Source organism: Mobula hypostoma, chromosome X1 (genome assembly GCF_963921235.1).
Source record: "Mobula hypostoma chromosome X1, sMobHyp1.1, whole genome shotgun sequence".
Lineage (NCBI taxonomy): Eukaryota > Metazoa > Chordata > Chondrichthyes > Myliobatiformes > Myliobatidae > Mobula > Mobula hypostoma.
In genome coordinates this window covers 50,353,397-50,377,647 of record NC_086128.1, presented here as the reverse complement: position 1 = coordinate 50,377,647, position 24,251 = coordinate 50,353,397, and the positions used below count along the sequence as shown (strand labels likewise).

General features: G+C 41.3%; 1 protein-coding gene across 2 annotated transcripts in view; it reads left to right on the top strand.

Annotated features, from left to right (window-relative positions):
• Nucleotides 1-17,001, top strand: part of LOC134340198 (neurexophilin-1) — a 77,050-nt gene extending 60,049 nt beyond the window's left edge. For both annotated transcript variants that reach the window (XM_063037174.1, XM_063037175.1), the window contains exon 2: nt 16,237-17,001. In XM_063037174.1, the coding sequence (XP_062893244.1) occupies nt 16,237-17,001 (765 nt within the window). The remainder of the gene's footprint in view (nt 1-16,236) is intronic.
• The last annotated feature ends 7,250 nt before the right edge of the window (nt 17,002-24,251 follow it).

Here is a 24,251-nt window from a genome sequence, read left to right as displayed (position 1 = left end):
GCACCTTCTCCTTTGTAATAGTAACTACACTCACTTCTCTTCCCTCACACCCTTCAACACCTGGCACAGTGTTAGTGTCTTCCACAGTGAAGACTGATGAAAAATACTCATTCAATTCATCTGGCCGTCTTTGTCCCCTTCCCACCATTATTTCTTCTCCGGCTTCATTTTCTAGCAGCCCTATATCCACTCTCATCTATTTTTTTTTATATACTTGAAACAGTTTTTTCTGTCCACCTTGATATTGTTTGCTTGCTTGCTTGCCTCCTAATGATTCTTTTTGTTGCTTTCTGTAGATTTCTAAAAGATAGAAGATCTTCCCAATCCTCTATCTTCCTCTATTTTTGTTTTGTTGTTGTCGTAAGGGGGTGCTGGGAGCAGACCCAAATGCAAGACACAGACACTGAAGTACTAGGAACAGGACTTGACTAGAGAGCTGGGACAAGAACACAGACTTGGGCTAGGACTTTGGCTAGGCAAGCAGGACTGGGACAATGAACTGGGAACTAGGAGCCCAGGCTTGGACTCTGAGCCAGAGACTGGACAAGGACCCAGAACCTGGGTCTTGACCCAGGCTTCAACCCCAGATCTAGGAGAGGACATAATGTGGCTACAGGGCTAGACATGGCTTGGGTTCTTCGAGGCGGGGACGTGACGAGGCTTGGGTTCTTTGAGGCGGGGACGTGATGAGGCTTGGGTTCAGACTCCGAGCCAGAGACTGGACAAGGACCCAGAACCTGGGTCTTGACTCGGGCTTGGACTCCGGAACTAGGCAAAGACATGACGTGGTCTTGGGAGAAAGGACTAGGCGAGGCTACAGGACAGAACGAGAGGCACATGGACAGGACGAGAACATAAAGCCTTGACTTGGTACTCGGGAACAGCCGAGCCTTGGTCGCGGCGAGGGCGGGAACAGCCGAGCCTTGGTCGCGGCGAGGGCGGGAACAGCCGAGCCTTGGTCGCGGCGAGGGCGGGAACGGGAACATGGAACACAGAGCCAGGTCCCCTCATTGGGAACAGGATGTAGGACCAGGACTCATACACAGAATGCTGAACACAACAAGACAGTTCCCAACACTAGGTAGCAGCAAACAGCCAGACCTACCTAGTGAAGGCATGGACACAGAGACAGTTCCAACTCAATGATAGACAGTTCCAACTCAATGATAGACAGTTCCTTATCTTGACACAGCAAGGCTCCAGTCTCACTCCGGTGGTTGAACTCAACAAGGTTGCAGGCAAGGCTCCAGAAGGAAGGGGAAGGGAAGGGAACAGTCCAGCCTCAGGGTAATGGCAAAGACAGCCCAGCTTACCCAACAGAGACAAGGACAGGAAGGGACAGATCCAACCACAGGGTAACAGCAAAGCCAGCCTGACTTACCCCACAGAGGCAAGGACAGGATACTGACTACATAAACCAGTAACCACACTTGAACCCAGGGCCACTTATATCCCCAGTGTCAAGATGAGCCTCAGGTGCCTATGATTAAGCCCAACTAAAACAAGGGACAGCCAGAAGACCCGGAGTCCAGAATCCACGGACCGGACTGTGAGCCGGAATGCAGACTTCACAGACCAGACCATGACCATTGTATGCCTTCTCTTTTGTTTTTACAATAATTTTGACTTCCCTTGACAGTCATGGTTGTATTATTTTGCCATTTGAGTATTTCTTTGTTTTTGGAATGCATCTATCCTGCACCTTCCTCATTTTTACCAGAAACTCAAGCCATTGCTGCTGTACTATCATCCCTGCCAGCATCTCCTTCCAATTTACTGTGACCAAATCTTCCCTTATACCTCTGTAAATTCCTTTACTCCACTGAAATACTGTTATGTCAGACTTTACTTTCTCGTTATTAAATTTCAAGTTGAACTCAGTCATATTGTGATCACTACCTCCTAAGGGTTCCTTTACCTTAAGCTCCCTAATCGCCTCTGGTTTATTACATAACACCCAATCCAGTATAGCTGATCCCCTAGTAGGCTCAGTAACAAATTGCTCTAAAAAGCCATCACGTAGGCATTCAACTTACTCACTATCTTTAGATCCATTCCAACCTGATTTTCCCAATCTACCTGCATGTTAAAATCTCCCATGACTATCATAACATTGCCCTTTTGACATGCCTTTTCTATTTCCTGTTGTAATCTATAATCCAAATTCCTGTCAATTGTACCTGTCAATTAGGCACATGATGATGTAAACCTCCAAGCAACAATTACTTTGGAATGTTTCAGAGGAAGTTAGAGCACAGTATCCTGGTGTGTCCATCACTGTGCCCTCCTGAGATAACTTGGAACTTACTCTGCAACAGTGCATTGCGACCCATGTAAGATGAGTCTCATACCTACACTTGGCTACTTCCCATAAAACACCACACTGACTCTCCTCATTTTTCCCAAATCACTGCTAAGTACTAATGTTTATGTTTTAACCCTGTAAACTTTTGATCTTGCTGACCACTCCATCTCCAGCCACAGCCACAACTCATCCTCCAGGCCCTCTGTAAGCTCCCATTTCTCCTGACAGATGCACTGTTGAACAGCCCCTCGTGCCTCTCTCCCCATCTTTGCCTATGTGACGGAGGTCTCTAAATATCAAATGTTTCTCTTGGCATGGTCCTCCAGCTTGGATGATCCAGATTCAAACTCAAGATACTCTTCAGTATAGATAGCCCCACTATGACAAAGTACGCTATAGTACAGAATCTGATTGCCCCTCCACATTAACCACACCAAATCTTCTTCCCCCCACTACATCACAATGGATGAAGTACTTATTCTAGTCGGGCTTACAGAAGATGTCTCCCACTCCCAACTTACCTCCTTTCCCTGCAATCACCGAGCCTGGCCTTGGACTGCTCCAATCTTGGCCCTTGTTTATAACTGAAATTTGCTGTAAAACATAAAATAGTGCAATAAGTAGTGTAAAGCCAGTTTAGTGCAGCCATATCACTATGCTTGAATTTATAGAAGTCATTCCAATGTCAAGCAAAATATTTTTACAAAAATGAAACATCACAATTAAGACAGGGATATCAAATTGTTAACTCTATGACAAGTTAAGTTCAAAATATTTTGGAACATCCTCTTAGATCATTCACAGGTCCATGTACACCAGCAAGCTGTCCTTTGATAAAGCCTTGATAAATAAAAGATATAATTTGTCAAATTATTTGGGATAAACTTTCTCTCCCCTGAAATTTGCTTTGTGATTTTAATTAATTAATCTTCTATCTGGCATTCCCAATGTTTAAAATGACCTGAATATAAGCAGATGATTAAATCATAAAAGAAAGTTCAACATTTCAATAAGGTGTTATAAAAATTTGATTAGTTCCAGTTATTAGGAAATTCTTAAGAGCAACTATATCAGCTGTTATAAAGCCATTCTACTGTTACTGATAATTTCCATCTCCATTTGTTTAACCTTGGCCCACATATCATTTTGAGAAATGCTGTTATTTTTGCCTTAACCATTTCAAAAAGCAAACCAGCTTCTCTACCAGGATTGTAAAATTAAATCTTTTATCTCCTTATAACCATATAACCATATAACAATTACAGCATGGAAACAGGCCATCTCGGCCCTTCTAGTCCATGCCGAACTCTTACTCTCACCTAGTCCCACCTAGTCCCACTGACCTGCACTCAGCCCATAACCTTCCATTCCTTTCCTGTCCATATAGCTGTCCAATTTAACTTTAAATGACAACATTGAACCTGCCTCTACCACTTCTGCTGGAAGCTCGTTTCACACAGCTACCACAGTCTGAGTAAAGAAGTTCCCCCTCATGTTACCCCTAAAGTTCTGCCCTTTAACTCTCAACTCATGTCCTCTTGTTTGAATCTCCCCCACTCTCAATGGAAAAAGTCTATCCACGTGAGAGGATACAGAGGAGCAGATTGGGAGGCTGATTTTGGAAAGGTGCAAAAATAACAGGGTTGTTATCATGGGTGACTTTAACTTCCCTAATATTGATTGGCACCTGATTAGTTCCAAGAGTTTAGATGGGGCAGAGTTTGTTAAGTGTGTCCAGGATGGATTCCTGTCACAGTATGTGGACAGGCCAACCAGGGGGATGGCCATACTAGATCTATTACAAGGTAATGAACCGGGTCAGGTCACAGATCTCTCAGTGGGTGAGCATCTGGGGGACAGTGACCACCGCTCCCTAGCCTTTATAATTATCATGGAAAAGGATAGAATCAAAGAGGACAGGAAAATTTTTAGTTGGGGAAGGGCAAATTATGAGGCTATAAGGCTAGAACTTGCGGGTGTGAATTGGGATGATGTTTTTGCAGGGAAATGTACTATGGACATGTGGTCAATGTTTAGAGATCTCTTGCAGGATGTAAGGGATAAATTTGTCCCGGTGAGGAGGATAAAGAATGGTAGGGTGAAGGAACCATGGGTGACAAGTGAGGTGGAAAATCTAGTCAGGTGGAAGAAGGCAGCATACATGAGGTTTAGGAAGCAAGGATCAGATGGGTCTTTTGAGGAATATAGGGAAGCAAGAAAGGAGCTTAAGAAGGGACTGAGAAGAGCAAGAAGGGGGCATGAGAAGGCTTTGGCAAGTAGGGTAAAGGAAAACCCCAAGGCATTCTTCAATTATGTGAAGAAAAAAAGTATGACAGGAGTGAAGGTAGGACCGATTAGAGATAAAGGTGGGAAGATGTGCCTGGAGGCTGTGGAAGTGAGCGAGGTCCTCAATGAATACTTCTCTTCGGTATTCACCAATGAGAGGGAACTTGATGATGGTGAGGACAATATGAGTGAGGTTGATGTTCTGGAGCATGTTGATATTAAGGGAGAGGAGGTGTTGGAGTTGTTAAAATACATTAGGACAGATAAGTCCCCGGGGCCTGACGGAATATTCCCCAGGCTGCTCCACGAGGCGAGAGAAGAGATTGCTGAGCCCCTGGCTAGGATCTTTATATCCTCGTTGTCCATGGGAATGGTACCCGAGGATTGGAGGGAGGCGAATGTTGTTCCCTTGTTCAATAAAGTTAGTAGGGATAGTCCGGGTAATTATAGACCAGTGAGTCTTACATCTGTGGTGGGAAAGCTGTTGGAAAAGATTCTTAGAGATAGGATCTATAGGCATTTAGAGAATCATGGTCTGATCAGGGACAGTCAGCATGGCTTTGTGAAGGGCAGATCGTGTCTAACAAGCCTGATAGAGTTCTTTGAGGAGGTGATCAGGCATATAGATGAGGGTAGTGCAGTGGATGTGATCTATATGGATTTTAGTAAGGCATTTGACAAGGTTCCACACGGTAGGCTTATTCAGAAAGTTAGAAGGCATGGGATCCAGGGAAGTTTGGCCAGGTGGATTCAGAATTGGCTTGCCTGCAGAAGGCAGAGGGTGGTGGTGGAGGGAGTACATTCAGATTGGAGGACTGTGACTAGTGGTGTCCCACAAGGATCTGTTCTGGGACCTCTACTTTTCGTGATTTTTATTAACCACCTGGATGTTGGGGTAGAAGGGTGGGTTGGCAAGTTTGCAGACTACACAAAGGTTGGTAGTGTTGTAGATAGTGTAGAGGATTGTCAAAGATTGCAGAGAGACATTGATAGGATGCAGAAGTGGGCTTAGAAGTGGCAGATGGAGTTCAACCCGGAGAAGTGTGAGGTGGTACACTTTGGAAGGACAAACTCCAAGGCAGAGTACAAAGTAAATGTCAGGATACTTGGTAGTGTGGAGAAGCAGAGGGATCTTGGGGTACATGTCCACAGATCCTTGAAAGTTGCCTCACAGGTGAATAGGTTAGTTAAGAAGCTTATGGGTTGTTAGCTTTCATAAGTCGAGGGATAGAGTTTAAGAGTTGCGATGTAATGATGCAGCTCTATAAAACCCTGGTTAGGCCACACTTGGAGTACTGTGTCCAGTTCTGGTCACCTCACTATAGGAAGGATGTGGAAGCATTGGAAAGGGTACAGAAGAGATTTACCAGGATGCTGCCTGGTTTAGAAAGTATGCATTATGATCAGAGATTAAGGGAGCTAGGGCTTTACTCTTTGGAGAGAAGGAGGATGAGAGGAGACATGATAGAGGTGTACAAGATAATAAGAGGAATAGATAGAGTGGATAGCCAGCGCCTCTTCCCCAGGGCACCACTGCTCAATACAAGAGGATATGGCTTTAAGGTAAGAGGTGGGAAGTTCAGGGAGGATATTAGAGGAAGGTTTTTTACTCAGAGAGTGGTTGGTGTGTGGAATGCACTGCCTGAGTTAGTGGTGGAGGCAGATACACTGGTGAAGTTTAAGAGACTACTAGACAGGTATATGGAGGAATTTAATGTGGGGGCTTATATGGGAGGCAGGGTTTGAGGGTCGGCACAACATTGTGGGCCGAATGGCCTGTACTGTGCTGTACTATTCTATATTCTATATTTTATATTCAACTCTATTTATGCCCCTCATAATTTTAAATACCTCTATCAAGTCCCCCCTCAACCTTCTATGCTCCAAAGAATAAAGACATAACTTGTTCAACCTTTCTCTGTAACTTAGATGATGAAACCCAGGCACCATTTTAGTAAATTTCCTCTGTACTCTCTCAATATTACTGACATCTTTCCTATAATTCGGTGACCAGAACTGTACACAATACTCCAAATTAGGCCCCACCAATGCCTTATACAATTTCAACATTACATCCCAACTCCTATACTCAATGCTCTGATTTATAAAGGCCAGCATACCAAAAGCTTTCTTCACCCCCTATCCACATGAGATTCCACCTTCAGGGAACTATGCAACATTATTCCTAGATCCCTCTGTTCTACTGCATTCTTCAATGCCCTACCATTTACCATGTATGTCCTATTTTGATTGGTCCTACCAAAATGTAGCACCTCACATTTTTCAGCATTAAACTCCATCTGCCATCTTTCAGCCCGCTCTTCTAAGTGGTCTAAATCTCTCTGCAAGCTTTGAAAACCTACTTCATGATCCACAACTCCACCTATCTTAGTATCATCTGCATACTTACTAATCCATTTTACCACCCCAACATCCAGATCATTAATATATATGACAAACAACATTGGACCCAGTACAGATCCCTGAGGTGCACCACTAGTCACCGTCCTCCAATCTGACACACAGTTATCCACCAGTACTCTCTGGCATACCTCATCCAGCCATTGATGAATCCATTTTACTACTTCAATATTACTGCCTAACACTGAACCTTCCTAACTAACCTTCCATGTGGAACCTTGTCAAAGGCCTTACTGAAGTCCATATAGACAACATCCACCACTTTACCCTCGTCAACTTTCCTAGTAACCTCTTCAAAAAATACAATAAGATTTGTCAAACATGACCTTCCACGCACAAATCCATGTTGATTGTTCCTAATCAGACCCTGTCTATCCAGATAATTATATACACCATCTCTAAGAATATTTTCCATCAATTTACCCACTACTGACGTCAAACTCACAGGCGATAATTGCTAGGTTTACTCTTAGAACCATTTTTAAACAATGGAACAATCCTCCGGCACCATCCCCGTTTCTAATTCCTTCTTGCCACATCTTCCCAATCCCTACGTTGCTTCTTTGTATTTAAGTTATATGTGTTTTCAGAAATACTTATATGTCCCCCTCCCCGTGTAACGGAATAGGAATGTGAATAAAATAAAATATGATTAGTGTATGCATGGTGTGAATGGGTGCTCAATGGCCAATGTGGATCTCAAGGACTTCTGGGCCTGTTTATGTACTGTATGATTCTATAAAGCTAAGATTTACAGGAAAATATGTTGATGCAAACATTGAGTCTGATTTTGTTGTATCATCGTATTTAATGGTATTTGCTTTCAGCTAGACTTCAACAAAGTATCTTTTATACCACGGCAGGTGAAAGATTGGGAAGTAACAAGCACAAGGCAAAAAAGACAAGTGTGTCTAAACCAAAGGGCCTGAAGTCAATGTCCGCTCATAAAAAACATTCAAATGATTCGGTCATACTACATATGCCTGCCCACTGTGGTGGAAAGCTGGGGGGTCAGACGTTAAGTGCTTTGTCCTGGATTCATTGCTGAGTCCAGCGGCAAACAGAAGATGCAAAAGCCTGGAAACATGTTCCACTAGGCTCAAGGACAGCTTCCATCTCACTGATGAATGGAACTTTCATATAACTAAAATATGAACCCTTGATCTCCCAGTCTATCTTATCATGACCCTTGCATTTATTTGTCTACCTTCAGTACACATTCTCTGTAACTGTAACACTGTACTCTACATTCTGTGTCTTGGGTATGTGACAATTATAAACCAATTACCAACTTACAAATCCAATTTACAAAAAATAATTAAATTAGTGAAAAAATGCCAATATTTATAAAATGATATCTGCAAGAAAACACAATAATAGCTTCGTACTTATTTTTGTCGAGTGTGAACTCCTGGCAGCCCCCTCCTGATCTCTCTCTCATACTGGGGATGAATAACTCCTTTTTATTCATCACTAGGACACACCATCTTTAATTACCAACAAAGTTAACTTAAGACTATACATGGATTAGAATATAATGCACCACACAATGTAGTTATAATCATATTACAAAATAAATGTCGCGTCCTTTTCAAGTCGGTTAGTCCACCTTTGGTCCCCACCTGGCACTCAGTTCTCACCTGTGTCTCCCCGTAGCTGTTTGCATGCGACAGCGGCCACACCCCGGGCAACGGCTTCAATAAGCCGGCTAAACCAGGTGAGGGTAGCCGACGGGTCTCAAACCCTCGGTGAGATAGGGAGTTGTCTATCCCAGCATGTGAAGACAGACTCCGGCGGATTGAGCGGACAAGACCAATGGAAGGTCCAACGGTCAAGAAGGCGGTCTCTGCAAGCGTCGTGGAATGTGTAGAGCAGGACAAGACACAGAAGATGTCCTGGTTATCCACTGCGCCTAGTCCCATCTCCAGCCGTCTAGACTCTGTCTTGCCACTGGATCCAGATGGGAATTGGGAAGCGAGAGTGAGGCTGACGCTGCGCAACTCTCCCTCACTTAAATCCAAAACACGCGCTAGTCTCGACACCATCATTATGGTGTCGAGGTCCTCATCGACGTCAATGATGGACGAGCAGAACAGAACAAAATAAACAGAAGTATCCACCTTAAATACAGGAAACGTTCAACATATACACATTTACGCACCCCCGTTACTAAAGAAATAGAGTATTCCACCATGTCTGGTGGGAAAGGCACCATAATGCCAACCTGAGCACATCAGCTAGGTCTAGGGCCAAGCAGTGAAACAGCAGAATGTTCCACACAATCACACACTTACAGTTAAGTACAAATAAAGAATAAAATTAAACTAAACTTTGGTGTCTGATTCTGAATATATGGAGCAATGTAGAGGGAAAACAGTGGGTTAATTATGAGAATATGCCGGGGAAGACGTTGAAGTGTGTACACTCACCACAACGAGAGCAGGAATGACAAAGCAATGCTTGTGTGTGAGTGACTGCACGTGTGTAAGGAGTGTGTTTAATGACTGCTCTCCGTCACAGGCATATTTGCTTTTAATTCACTGAGTCATGTGGTTTACTTGTCAGAAATGCCACACCATCAGCAACACTGTGTAGACCCCCTTTTGTTCAGGTCTTCCTTCTGTTTTATATGTTTTATATAGCATTGGTAAGTAAAAAATATTAGTTAAGTTACACTGGATAATATCTGGCGTTTGCTTCTTTGAACATAATGGGTCTTGTAATGTTATTCTGGCCTGAGAAACATTGGCTACAGTGGATGAGAGTATACAGTAGAACTGAAAATTGTTTATATATATATATATATATATATTCATCTAGTGAGATATTTTAATAGAATCATGCACTGTAGCTGGAATTAGTATGAAGTTGGACTGACTAGTAATTGAAATGTTGCAGCTTAAAATGTGGCACTATGCTGCCATGATCTTGAATAAAATTCAGCCATAAGTGTTTTGTGAGGAGATAGTGAGTATTATCGGTCTCCGCAGAGAAGCAGTAAGCATGATGATAAGGCTGGAAATAGGACTAATCATTTTAACAAAAAATCCTCTCTTACAGTCGTTAAAGTGAGAGGATATGTGTTGCATAGATTGTATATAAATCTACAATTAATTCAAAAAGCTAACTCCAGTTTGCAGAAAGTAAGTACAGTTCATTCACATTTTTGTACTCTGATGTAATGGCGTTTAGATAGATAGATACTTTATTGATCTCAAAGGAAATTACAGTGTCACAGTAGCATTACAAGTGCACTAATATATAAATATTAGAAGAGAAGTAGAAAGTATAAAAAAAAAGTTACCTCAAACAGTCTAACAAGAGGAGGTCATCACTTCCCCGGCTGTAGGTTGATTCATTATGGAGCCTAATGGGCGAGGGTAAGAATGAGCAACACACATCAAAGTTGCTGGTGAACGCAGCAGGCCAGGCAGCATCTCTAGGAAGAGGTACAGTCGACGTTTCAGGCCAAGACCCTTCGTCAGGACTAACTGAAAGAAGAGCTAGTAAGAGATTTGAAAGTGGGAGGGGGAGGTGGAGATCCAAAATGATAGGAGAAGACAGGAGGAGGAGGGATGGAGCCAAGAGCTGGACAGGTGATTAGCAAAAGGGATATGAGAGGATCATGGGACAGGAGGCCTAGGGAGAAAGAAAAGGGGGAGTGGGGAAAACCCAGAGGATGGGCAAGGGATATAGTCAGAGGGACAGAGGGAGAAAAAGGAGAGAGAGAAAAAGAATGTGTGTATATAAATAAATAAATAATGAATGGGGTACGAGGGGGAGGTGGGGCATTAACGGAAGTTAGAGAAGTCGATGTTCATGCCATCAGGTTGGAGGCTACCCAGACAGAATATAAGCTGTTGTTCCTCTAACCTGAGTGTGGCGTCATCTTTACAGTAGAGGAGGCCATGGATAGACATATCAGAATGGGAATGGGAATTAAAATGTGTGACCACTGGGAGATCCTGCTTTCTCTGGCGAAACTATCTCGCAGTCTACGTTGGGTCTCGCCAATATATAGAAGGCCACATCGGGAGCACCGGAAACCAATATATCACCCCAGCCGACTCAGAGGTGAAGTGTCACCTGGAATGGTGGTAAGGGAGGAAGTGTAAGGGCATGTGTAGCACTTGTTCCGCTTACAAGGATAAGTGCCAGGAGGGAGATCGGTGGGGAGGGATGGGGGGGACGAATGGACAAGGGAGTTGCGTAGGGAGCGATCCCTGCGGAAAGCAAAGGTGGGGGGAGGGAAAGATGTGCTTAGTGGTGGGATCCCGTTGGAGGTGGTGGAAGTTACGGAGAATAATATGTTGGACCCGGAGGTTGGTGGGGTGGTAGGTGAGGACAAGGGGAACCCTATTCCTAGTGGGGTGGCAGGAGGATGGAGTGAGAGCAGATGTGCGTGAAATGGGGGAGATGAGTTTGAGAGCAGAGTTGATGGTGGAGGAAGAGAAGCCCCTTTGTTTAAAAAAGGAGGACATCTCCTTCGTCCTGGAATGAAAAGCCTCATCCTGATTGTAGTCTTTCCAGGTGAGGCGACACTTCACCTGTGAGTCGGCTGGGGTGATATACTACGTCTGGTGCTCCCAATGTGGCCTTCTATATATTGGCGAGACCCGACGCAGACTGGGAGACCGCTTTGCTGAACACCTACGCTCTGTCTGCCAGAGAAAGCAGGATCTCCCAGTGGCCACACATTTTAATTCCACATCCCATTCCCATTCTGATATGTCTATCCACGGCCTCCTCTACTGTAAAGATGAAGCCACACTCAGGTTGGAGGAACAACACCTTATATTCCGTCTGGGTAGTCTCCAACCTGATGGCATGAACATTGACTTCTCAAACCTCCGCTAATGCCCCACCTCCCCCTCGTACCCCATCCGTTATTTATATACACACATTCTTTTTCTCTCTCTCCTTTTTCTCCCTCTGTCCCTCTCACTATATCCTTTGCCCATCCTCTTGGCTTTTTCCCCCCTCCCCCTTTTCTTTCTCCCTGGGCCTCCTGTCCCATGATCCTCTCATATCCCTTTTGCCAATCAACCGTCCAGCTTGGCTCCATCCCTCTCCCTCCTGTCTTCTCCTATCATTTTGGATCTCCCCCTCCCCCTCCCACTTTCAAACCTCTTACTAGCTCTTCTTTCAGTTAGTCCTGATGAAGGGTCTCGGCCCGAAACGTCGACTGTACCTCTTCCTAGAGATGCTGCCTGGCCTGCTGCGTTCACCAGCAACTTTTATGTGTGTTGCTTGAATTTCCAGCATCTGCAGATTTCCTCATGCTTGCATAAGAATGACCTCATATAGTGCTCTTTGGAGCAGCGCAATTGTCTTAATCTATTACTAAAAGTGCTCAGCCAAGGTGGCAAGTTGAGGGTGAGAAACATTGTCCAGAATTGCCTGGATTTTCCATAGGGTCCTTTGTTCTACCACAGCCTCCAGTGTATCCAGTTAGACTCCTTTCACAGACCCAGCCTTTCTAATCACTTTATTGAGCCTGTTAGCATCACCCGTGTTGATACCATCGTCCCAGCACACCACCATATAGAAGATTGTACTGGTGACAACAGACTGGTGGAACATTTCTCTTTGATTTTCAATTTTTTGCTTATGATGGTCTTTTCCAAAGTATTATTAATCCACTCTATTAACTCCACTCTAAAACCTTCAGTTTAATTGGGTTCTTGTTTCATAGGAGGGAGGGAGGGAGAGAGAGGGAGGGGGTGAGAGTGAGAGAGGGAGAGAGGGAGAGGGATATATATATAATAACTCCATACCAATCAGACAGTAATAAGTGAAATTTCTGGAGACAAGAATCCATGGGAAATATATAGGTTGATACTGTAAAAGTAAAAGCCAGCGAAGATTTGCTGAGCATGCAATTTGTTTACAGTAATAGAATTATTTGTAACATAACGGAAAGGTTGATGAAGTTAATATGGTTTACCTGGCCCTGCACCACTTCAAAAGGCTCACAATAAACTTGTTAATAGATTGAAATCCGTAAAATAAATGAGACATCTATTGCAGAGATATGAAACTGTGTGAAGATTCAAGAGCACGTGTACATTATTATTTATCAAACTGGAAACCATACAGTGATATGTCCACTGTTCACTCCAAGGTTATTTCAAAATCCTCATTTTGATACTCGTGACCTGGACTTCAGCTTACAGGTAGAACAGAACTCAGGCAGGTAGAACGATGAAGAAGATGGTAAAAATATTTTTAAAAAACAGCAGACGTTGGAAATCTGAAATACGAACAGAAATGCTGGAACCACCCAGTAGGTCAACATTTCAGGTTCAACACTCTTCATCACAATTAAGAAAAAGAGAAAACAAGTTAGTTTTGTGTTGTAGAGAAATTGGGAGAGTGAAGGATAAAGGAAATATCTCCAATAAAGTGAGATCAAACAGGTGGATATGACATTGAGATGTAGATTGTGCTTCTTTATTTATTTTAGGTGATGCTGATAACAGGGTCGTGGGATATGCACAACAGTTCAGGTTATACCAATGGAGAGGAACCAAAAATGCCAGAATCACAAAATGGCTGGTAGAAATATCTAGTTCTAATACAAAGAGAAAGAAAGAAAGAAGGAGAGGGAGATAAAGAGAAGGCGGAGAAAGGGAGAGAGAAAGAATGGCAATGAGGCATTGTTCCTCACTTAACAGGATAGTGGCATTAAAATACAAGGAAAGAGGCAGAAGTATGCTAGATATAATTTACTGTAGAGAATCATGAAATAATTCAGATATTTTTCAGAGAAATAAGGAGATGGAATATAAATAGAGAATGCTATATAAAGAAGGAATAGGGAGACATGCAGCTTTACCCATACTGATGTGTAGAAGTGGGATTTCTAGCAGGAAAAATGCCCTCCGCTGGGGACATTGCCTTGTAATTCAGAATCAGAATCAGGTTTATTATCACCGACATGTGACGTGAAATTTGTTAACTTAGCAGCAGCAGTTCAATGCAATACATAATATAGAAGGAAAAAAACAAAATAAAATAGAAATAATAATAATAATAATAAATAACTAAGTAACTCAATTACTGTATATGTATACTGAATAGATTAAAAATTGTGCAAAAAAACAGAAATCATATATATTTAAAAAGTGAGTTAGTGTCCAAGGGTTCAATGTCCGTTTAGGAATCAGATGGCAGAGGGGAAGAAGCTGTTCCTGAATTGCTGAATGTGTGCCTGCAGGCTTTTGTACTTCCTTCCTGATGGTAACAGTGAGAAAAGGGCATGCCCTGGGTGCTGGGGGTCCTTAATAAAGCACGCTACTTTTCTGAGACACCGCTCCTTGAAGATATCCTGGGTACTTTGTAGGCTAATACCCAAGATGGAGCCGACTAAACTTACAACCCTCTGCAGCTTCTTTCGGTCCTGTGCAGTAGCCCCCCCACCCATTGCCCCCTGTACCAGACAGTGATGCAGCTGTCAGAATGCTCTCCATGGTACATCTATAGAAGTTTTTGAGCGTGTTTGTTCACATATCAAATCTCTTCAAACTCCTAATGAAGTGTAGCCGCTGTCTTGCCTTTTTTATAACTGCATCAATATGTTGGGACCAGGTTAGGTCCTCGAAGGTCCTGACACCCAGGAACTTGAAACTGCTCACTCTCTCCACTTCTGATCCCTCTATGAGGATTGGTATGTGTTCCTTTGTCTTACCCTTCCTGAAGTCCACAATCAGCTCTTTCATCTTACTGACGTTGAGTACCAGGTTGTTGCTGTGGCACCATTCCACTAGTTGTCATATCTCACTCCTGTACGCCCTCTCACCATCTGAGATGCTACCAACAATGGTTGTATCATCAGCAAATTTATAGATGGTATTTGAGCTATGCCTAGCCACACAATCATGTGTATACAGAGAGTAGAGCAGTGGGCTAAGCACACACCCCTGAGATGCACCAGTGTAGATCGTCAGTGAGGTGGAGATATTATATCCAATCTGCACAGATTGTGGTCTTCCGGTTAGGAAGTCGAGGATCCAATTGCAGAGGAAGGTACAGAGGCCCAGGTTTTGCAACTTCTCAGTCAGGATTATGGGAATAATGGTATTAAATGCTGAACTATAGTCAATGAACAGCATCCTGACATGATGCAGAACCTTCACAGTGCAAAATTAAATCTGACTGTCTGTGGTCCACTGTCCTGTAGTTTCCACTCTCAGCCATGCAACAACCGCACAGTTATGTCATGTGTATAGAGAGCAGGTAGGTTTGCAGCTGATCACTAGCAGGCTGATTGACACGTGACCCAGTTTCAGTTGAGAAAGGGTTTTATGGGAAACTTGTCATCATATTTTTACTAGCTTGTCACCATGCAAGATAAGGAGTGAGGTGAAACAAAGGGGAAGCCTGAAATTTTCCTTCAAGTAAAGACTATTTTCAGTATATCTTGGGTAAATCCTGTGAATCAGTGTACAGTAGAAGGAACTAATTTATCTATTGAATATTTGCTAACTTTTTGAGAGCCACTCAATTACTCTTGCTCCCATTGTTTTTTCATTTCCCATGGACCTGGAATATTCACTTTGAAATGTTTATCCAATCCCCTTTTAATAATTCCTGTTGAATCTAAAAAAGATTACAAATGTGGGAAGTGATTGCTAAACTCAATAGGGCTTCAGGGCATCCATACCTGGAATACTGATACAATTAAAGGAAGGAGTTATTGCATTAGGGATAATTCAGAGAAGACTCACTTGGTGATTCCTGGGTTAAAGGATTGTTCTATGATTCATTTGGAAGAAATTATTGATGATTGGAAGAATAAATTTTATTTTATTGAAAGATTTAAGATTTTGAGAGGCTTTGACAGAATGGATGCCTTGACAATATTTCCTCTTGTGATTATAAGAATGAGGAGATATAGTTTTGGAATAAAAGTTCAGCCAGTTCTACAGAGATGAAGGGGAATTTTTTTTCTCTGATATTTGGGAACCTTTGGAATTTCTACCCCAAGAACTACAGCAGTTGAGGCATTCTGTATATTCAAGTTCAGATGCCTCCAATGGACCATGTTGCCCAACAGGTTGCTATTTCTGATGAGATTTTGATCTTATGTATCTTTACCTCCCTTTCAAAAAGTGCACTCAGCTTTCCCACATTTGGACAATTTTGCTTTCAGTACAAAATATTATGTTGATCATACCCATTAATTTCTTTTTAAAATGACATTTACTATCTTTTTTTTGCAGGTTGCATTTACACTTGGGAATACATCCAATGATGCTGAAGATGCAAAGTCCATTGCCTCTAAAAGTACACAAAAGCATACGTTAATCAAGAGCAACAGAATGTCTGCCCTCAGTCAGTGGGTCATGCATGTACTACCAAGCACGGGGAACTCCACAATTCTGCGATTCCCTCTCTCTTCACCAGTCTCCTACTCCAAGCAGGATATTTGGGCTTGGCTGGGAAATATTTCTGATCAACATGAAGACCCCAATTCCAGAGTCAAGAGGAGACCAATTGTTAAAACTGGGAAATTTAAGAAAATGTTTGGATGGGGTGATTTTTATTCAAACATCAAAACTGTGAAGTTAAACCTCCTCATCACAGGGAAAATCGTAGACCATGGAAATGGTACATTTAGTGTGTATTTCCGCCATAATTCTACTGGCCAGGGAAACATATCAGTTAGCCTTGTGCCACCCACAAAAGCTGTTGAATTTGACCTGGCTCAACAAACAGCGATTGATGCCAAAGATTCTAAAATATTTAACTGCCGCATTGAATATGAAAAGATTGACAGAGCAAAGAAGACTGCGCTGTGTAATTATGACCCATCCAAAACTTGCTACCAGGAACAGACCCAAAGCCACGTGTCCTGGATTTGTTCCAAGCCCTTTAAAGTCATATGTATCTATATTTCATTTTACAGCATGGATTACAGGCTGGTACAGAAAGTGTGTCCTGACTATAATTACCACAGTGACACTCCCTACTTTCCCTCTGGTTGAAAGCTTTGGGAGGAGAGAATTGTTCCTTTTTTTTCTTATTAATGTGCTAAGATGGAGTGATTGGCAGTTAGGTCATAATCTGAGGTTCGTGGTGATTACAGTTTAAGAATTGTTGTTAAGTTATTATGTGCCTATTATTACAGCATTCTGCAGTTCTGTAAATGGGAGTAAAATATGTAAAATGTCCAGCGCGAAAAAAGAACTCATAAAGGCTAATGTGGAATATCAACTTTCGAGGAACACTTCAACATTCAATGTCTATTTCTGCAGTATCAACAATCAATTTAGGAAAAGCTGTTCAGATTCATATTGAAAGAGCAAAGGATAGATTAATCATTATTGTAATTATCATCTAAAATTACATTTAATATTGAAACCTATGAGTCATTTTAGGTTTAAAAAACATTAGATCAATGTTAAAATGGATGAATAATTAAATAACTGGCTCCACCATTAGCTGAAGACACTGACAAATTATGGATATTATGCAAAGAGCCCACATGCATCAAACACTTTCACCCAAAATGTCTTGTTTAATAATTTCCATCTCTCCCTGGTTCCTGGTGCGCCTCTAGACTTCATTGCATCAGTTTTATAGGTCAGACATAATTAAGATTACATTATTTATCACAGCATTTAGATAGAAGGAGAAGGGAATCTCACTATAAAGAAAAATGCAGAAGGAGATTTGCTTAGTAACAATGCTTGCTTTTTTCACATTGTAACTTTGTAAGATTCCTTCCCATCTTTCAACTTCTTACCTACTTGAACAGTGTTGGCTTGTGGATATTTTGCCAAGAGCCACCTTGGAATCTTACAGCCAGCTGATGTTTCTGAACATAAGGGACAGTTTGCCACACAATTAACAATAGACTTCTAATTTATCTATGTGAATGTGGGAACTGGGAAAAAGAAAACTTTCTTCTAGTACCTCCAAGAAATTAAGGCACACAGATGTTAAAAATGGATGTAGTCTATTGAACTGTTACTGGATGCACAAAGAAGACATGGATGAAAGGCTTGAAGGATGTGAGTACAAATCACAGCACAAGTATTTCAGCTATTATAAATAACACCACTGTTTGCACTGAAAAACCTCTGTTCCACATTGGTGTATGTAAAATGTTACGTCCTTGTTGTCGGTCCATGTGCACTCCCATTTTTTGCTCAGAATCTCCATGGCCAGGGAGATAATTTTCAAATGATCTTTACTTGTCAGCCAGAAAGCAACAACCTCCTTTGAACTCTGAAAGCCAAGTTTGTGTAAATATGTTGAATGTTCACTGTTAGAATATGAATTGTAGGTTATATACAGTATAAGTTTTTTGTCAGAACAACTTTCTGGATTAATCAAAAATTGTAACCTTTTGAAGAGAAATGTATATAAGTGGTAAAAAGGTGTGGGCTGCCTTGAGTATTTCTCTTTGCTTAAATTACCCACAATCACACAACAGGTAACTTTGTCGCATTACCTTATGAGCAGAAAAAACGACCTCCTTAATAACTATACACACTTCTGTGGTTTCTGTCACATAACAGTTAACCATGGGTGAATGGCAGAATTATTCAAGTGGTATATCCCAAGACAGATAGAAGAAAATAAAAGAACATTTACTTCTATATGATTGGTTGTTCCTAACCTTATAGGTAACTGAACTTAAAATTACTGTCATCACATGCTATGAGGATTGATTGATCAGCCTTATTATGCACCTAATTTCAGGTTAAATATGCATTAAATAAATAACAAAAGTAATCCATTTTATTGCTCTGGAATGATAAAATGACTAGATTCACAATGTCAGATTTAGCATCGACAGTATCCTGAACACATATATATTTGGCTATATGCAACCTCATGTAACTGAAGCTTTGATGAACACCCAGCAAAATATATGTTCCATACTGATCAGTATTTGGATGTCCTTGCTCTCTGTTGGATGGGCTGCATGGCCTCAGGGCTGGGTCATGATACAGAGCCATGTTACGCTTCAAGGCAACAGTTCCACATATGGTGCACTTCCATCACAGCAAAGATGTCTTCCTTCAGTCAGTATTAGAACAGCATTAAATGGAACCAGAGATACATTCACGACTTGCATCATTCTGATTTTACAAGGAAGCAGTTAAGGAAAGAATTGTGTGGTTGTACAAAACTAAAGGAATGATTAAAAATTTTCATTCAGGATTCCCATTTCTGTATATTCATCACAATACTGGCACAACATTTTTCAGTTCATTCTATCTTCATAACCATTGCTAGTCACCTTGGCAACACGCATAATTATGTTAATAATATGTTTCCTAGAATGGGCATATAGAATAATAAAGCTGGATACCTCACCTTAGTGTAACTTATCAAGGACTGGCATTAATGGCAAATTTTTCAGTCATTAGTCTGTGACTTACTTACTCCTTTTGAAAATGCGTGGCTACCATAAAAGACATTATGTTATGAGCTCCCTCTCACACTTTATTGTGTTAGCTAATTGCAACTTTTAAGGACTGAGCTTTATGTGCTCATAATTTGATGAGTTAGAAACCAACATTATGGCAATGAACTTTAGAGTTAGATAGATTAATAGTTAAGAAAGTCTGAACTTTGAAATTCATGACCAGTGAAAACAAAATAGTGCTCAAGAACTGGCTTTTCCTCCCACCATGCCTAGCTCAATGACCAATCACCCACCAAACTAATCTTTTGGCATTTACTCCAGACATCATGAAACTGAAGTACTACAAATGATTAATTAAAACCATGGTAAATTTTTCCATTTCTCACATCTCTGTATAGGAGAGGTGACATTATATTGCAGTTCTGTAAGTCAATGGCGAGGTCGCACTTGGGGTACTGTGTACAGCTTTGGTCCCCTGTTATAGGAAAGACATAGTTAAACTGGAAATAGAGTGGAAAAGATTTATAAGGATGTTGCCAGGACTAGAAATTCTGAGATATAGGAAGAAATTGGGAGGAATTGTAGGAAAATGAGGAGTGTACTTATAGAAATGTATAAAATTATGAGAGACCTAGATAAGGTGGACGGTAACTATCTTCCCCAGGATAGGAAAGGCCAAAACTCAAAGTTATAGACAGGGTGAGAGAGGAAATATTTAATACAGCAACTTATTCATGCAGAGAGTGGGATGTGAGCTACCAGAGTAAGTGGTTGAGGCAGGTACAGTAGTATAATTTAAGAAACATTTGATAAGTTCATGGAGGGGAGGGGCCTGAAGGGATATAGATACTTTGATCCCAAAGGAAATTACAGTGTCGCAGTAGCATTACAAGTGGACAGATATACAAATATTAGAAGAGAAATAAGAAAGAATGAAAAATAAGTTACCTTAAAAATAAGATGTACAAGATTACAAGTCAAAGATTACAAGATTTACAAGATTTCTAAGTTCGCACTGATAGGATGGTGGTGCAAGAATTACCGTAATATTACACAGTAATGGTGTACATTCACACTATCCAGATAAGAAGTGATTGTAGTATTGTGTAGTATTGCACAGGGTGCCAGTGATAACAGGAGGGGGTCAACACTTCCCCGGCTATAGGTTGACTCATTATAGAGCCTAATGGCTGAGGGTAAGAATTACCTCATATAGTGCTCTTTGGAGCAGCACAGTAAACTATTATTGAAAATGCTCCTCTGTTCAGCCAAGGTGGCATGCAGAGGGTGAGAAACATCATCTAGAATTGCCAGGATTTTCCGTAGGGTCCTTTATTCTACCACAGCCTCCAGTGTTTCCAGTTAGACTTCTGTAACAGAGCCAGCCTTTTGAATCAGATATTGGCCGAGCACAGGAAATTAAGACTAGCTTGGTGGACAATGTGGCAGACATGAACCCATTGGGTCAAAGAACTTGTTTCCATTCTGTATTGCACTATGACTGTTGCTTATCTCAAATGTACATCAGTATGTATGGTCAGGACTCAAAGGGGAACATTTATACCTAATTACTTGAGTGGGATATTTCAAGACTGACAGAAGAATGGAAAGAACAAATTGACATCTATATCACAGACTTAGTTTTGTAAACCGATGAGGTACATTTATCATGTAATCACCATAAATTTTAAGGGAAAACACCAGGTTCTATTAACGGCAATGGGATAAATGCTTATTTAATTTGTTTCAATGATACTAACTGATGAATTTTTTTCAACTCCTTCTTTTCCCAGTGCATTGAATGCCTCGGGAGTATTTTACAATTAAGCAGCGTTGGATAAAAGTGAAACACTAATTATCTTGCTTGACAAAAACAGAATGAGCAAGTGCACCTCTCAATATACACAAAGTTTTCAGTGACACTTTTTTCCCTATAATTGAGCTATTTGATGCCTACTTATGTGTTCTCTCACTTGCCGAGTCATTCAGTCAAGATGAAAATTTTACCTGAAATAAAAGTCTTCAAGCTTGAAAATTAAGAAATTATTACAAAGAACTGATTTTCTTAAATGTAGAGATTATTATTACTGATATTAGCGGATAAACGCAATGATGCTTTACTTAAAGATGTCTATGTGAAAATTACTACCATCATGCTAAGTGTTCATCAACAACGGTCAGTTCTCAGCAGTCCCACAGTATTAAGAGTCAGTGCTTTCATTCCAGCTTTGTTGCTTCTGAGGTAGCTTAAAAAATCTTTACAAGACCTATAAACTCTGCCACAGGTGGGCAGCTGGTGCCTCACTGAGTGGCTCAGTGGGGTGTTCCGGAAGCTGCTACTCTTTCTTCTCCCACCTTTTCCCATCATGGAGACCCAAGGTCCTCAGTGCCTTCCTGGATGCTCCTTATTTACTTTAAGCAATTTGAGCCAGGTACTCCGATAAAGTTGTTTGAATGTTAACACTTTTATAAGGCGATCTTAAGAAGATCTTTAAAGTATTTCCTATGTCCTCCTTGTTATGACTGAACTCAGAGTAGAGTGCCTGTTTTGGTGTCGAGCTCTGGACAGCAGGACCTACCAGTGGGAATGGGTTGAGTGTGTTAGGGAAACTGGCCTGACAACACTGACATTAGGTTGCCTACAGAGCCAAGAGATTGTTGAAATTGTGTTGGAACACCCCAGTGTTTTGAAATGCCTGTTATAGGTTTTCTATAAGCTCTGAATCATACAAGAGAAAGGAAGTCACTACTTGGTAGACCAATAACTTGAACATAGAATGTAGAACAGCACAGTGCAGGCCCTTTGGCCCATAATGTTGTGCCAACATTTTAACCTACTCCAAAATTAATCTAACCCTTCCCTCCCTCAGCCCTCCATTTTTCTTTCATCCATGTGCTCAAGAGTAAGAAAACTGAGACCAGTGGAGTCCTCCTCCTGACAAAATGGTTTGAACATGGCTTTGTCATGTCCAACAGCCTGTTTTATCAAAGCAACAAGAACAATGTCTCATACAATTCTCGATCCAAGCATTGGATTGAGGATTGCCATGAGGCCATTAAGTTGGGGAGAAAGCAGTGGAATGAGACTAACTGGATTGTTCTTGTGGACAGCCTGCAAGGTCTCGGTGAAGCGATGATCTTCTTCAAAATTACATCTCTAGATTTCAGTTTATATCAAAACCATTCAAAGATTGAGATAATAACTGAAGAAAGCGGTGATATGTGGTTGTAAATGTACTTTGGATGGAGTGAAATTTGATAAAGGGATAATGAACATTTCCTGTTTCTCCAGAAATTTACTTTGAGTAACAGATCTGCATCAAGTGATGCAATTTCCCCGTGGGATCTTCCTGTGGAGCAAGGAATTTAGATCACATTATCGTGGGAATAGCCATCATTGGTCACTCCATGTTTTCATTACATGGTACCAGACCAGGACCCCTCATGGTAAGCTTTACACTCACTTTCTCTAGTCTCTCCCCACCCACAGTCCTGATTATCCACCCCTGATGGCTTCAGCTGCTGTTGTCCCAGAACTCAATCTATTGTGCTTGAATATCCCTGTCCAAGACCTGTGATAGAAGGTTCCGTTTCTAACGCTGTACACCTCCCAACTCTGGTACCATGTCTCCATTTACCAATTCAACTACTCAGCCCCAGACAACTTCCACCAGCTTCAGTCCTCCGACTGACAGTGCTCCTCAAGTCCTAAACCAGATCGTCTGCTGAAAGATCACATTTCAGTCATGTAAAATTAAAGTGGCCCAGTCACAAAGTGCTCAGGTTTATTCTTTATTTCTGCCTATGTTAACACATCTCTGATGGAGCGGTGACCAAACTCAAGAACAGCTTTTTCCTCACTACCACTCATCTCTTTCACATCCCCTTCCCAGTGATGCTGCCACATTATTGAACCCTTAATTCTATCTCTTCCATTATTGACACTTCAGCATTTCTTCTGTACCAGCTCACTCTGCACTAGTATACTTTGCAACATTCTATTGTTTTTGCACTCAATCACTGTTCTTATTGTTGTATTCATTGTTACCTGTACTCTGTATACACTGCAAGATTCATGCAAGAAAGGAATTTCATTGTACCCTGGTGTATATGACAATAAACTTATCTGAATGAAGGTGAATGAGATCCTGACTTTGAAATTAGAACACAATTTCTGTTGAGTTTGCTTTATCCTCTATCATGCAAATTTAGTACAAAATTAGCAAATATTTTCAGTTTCACAGAATGACCGATATTGCCACACAGGCCGAATCTTACATTAAAAAATCTAGTGCAGGAAAATTGATTTTAATATTACAGAAATATTGGGCCTGCCACTTTTTTGGGGTGAAATCTATAACAGCAAGTACTTGATTTGGTTCTGGGTTTGTGACTACTGGACAAGTATGAGACAGTGCTGTCTTAGAGTAGGCCATAATGGTGCGCATGAGCCCTGAGAAGTGACAACAGCTTTACCTCAGCCCATCCACAGTATAGCAGTTACAAAGACATCAAACGCTTACTGTTCTCCAAAGGTGAAGTGAGTGAATTATCTCTTCACAATCAGACTTCAAAAGGAACTAAATCTGATTTAGCTGGGTGAGATCAACTTAATTTGATGTTATCTGAAGCATATAATGCTTTGATCATCTTGCGAATGTAAGAGTTTTGAAATAGTGCATTTGACATCAAAAATCTCCTTTGTCTTTTATCCACAAAAATCCCATTTTCTATCTGAAAGGTTTTGATTAGTTAACAGTTGCAGCTATTGGAATTTTTATCTAATAGCAGTAAAAGGCCACAGTAATTTTATTTATCCTGTTTCTGCTCACTGTACAATTTACCACACATCAA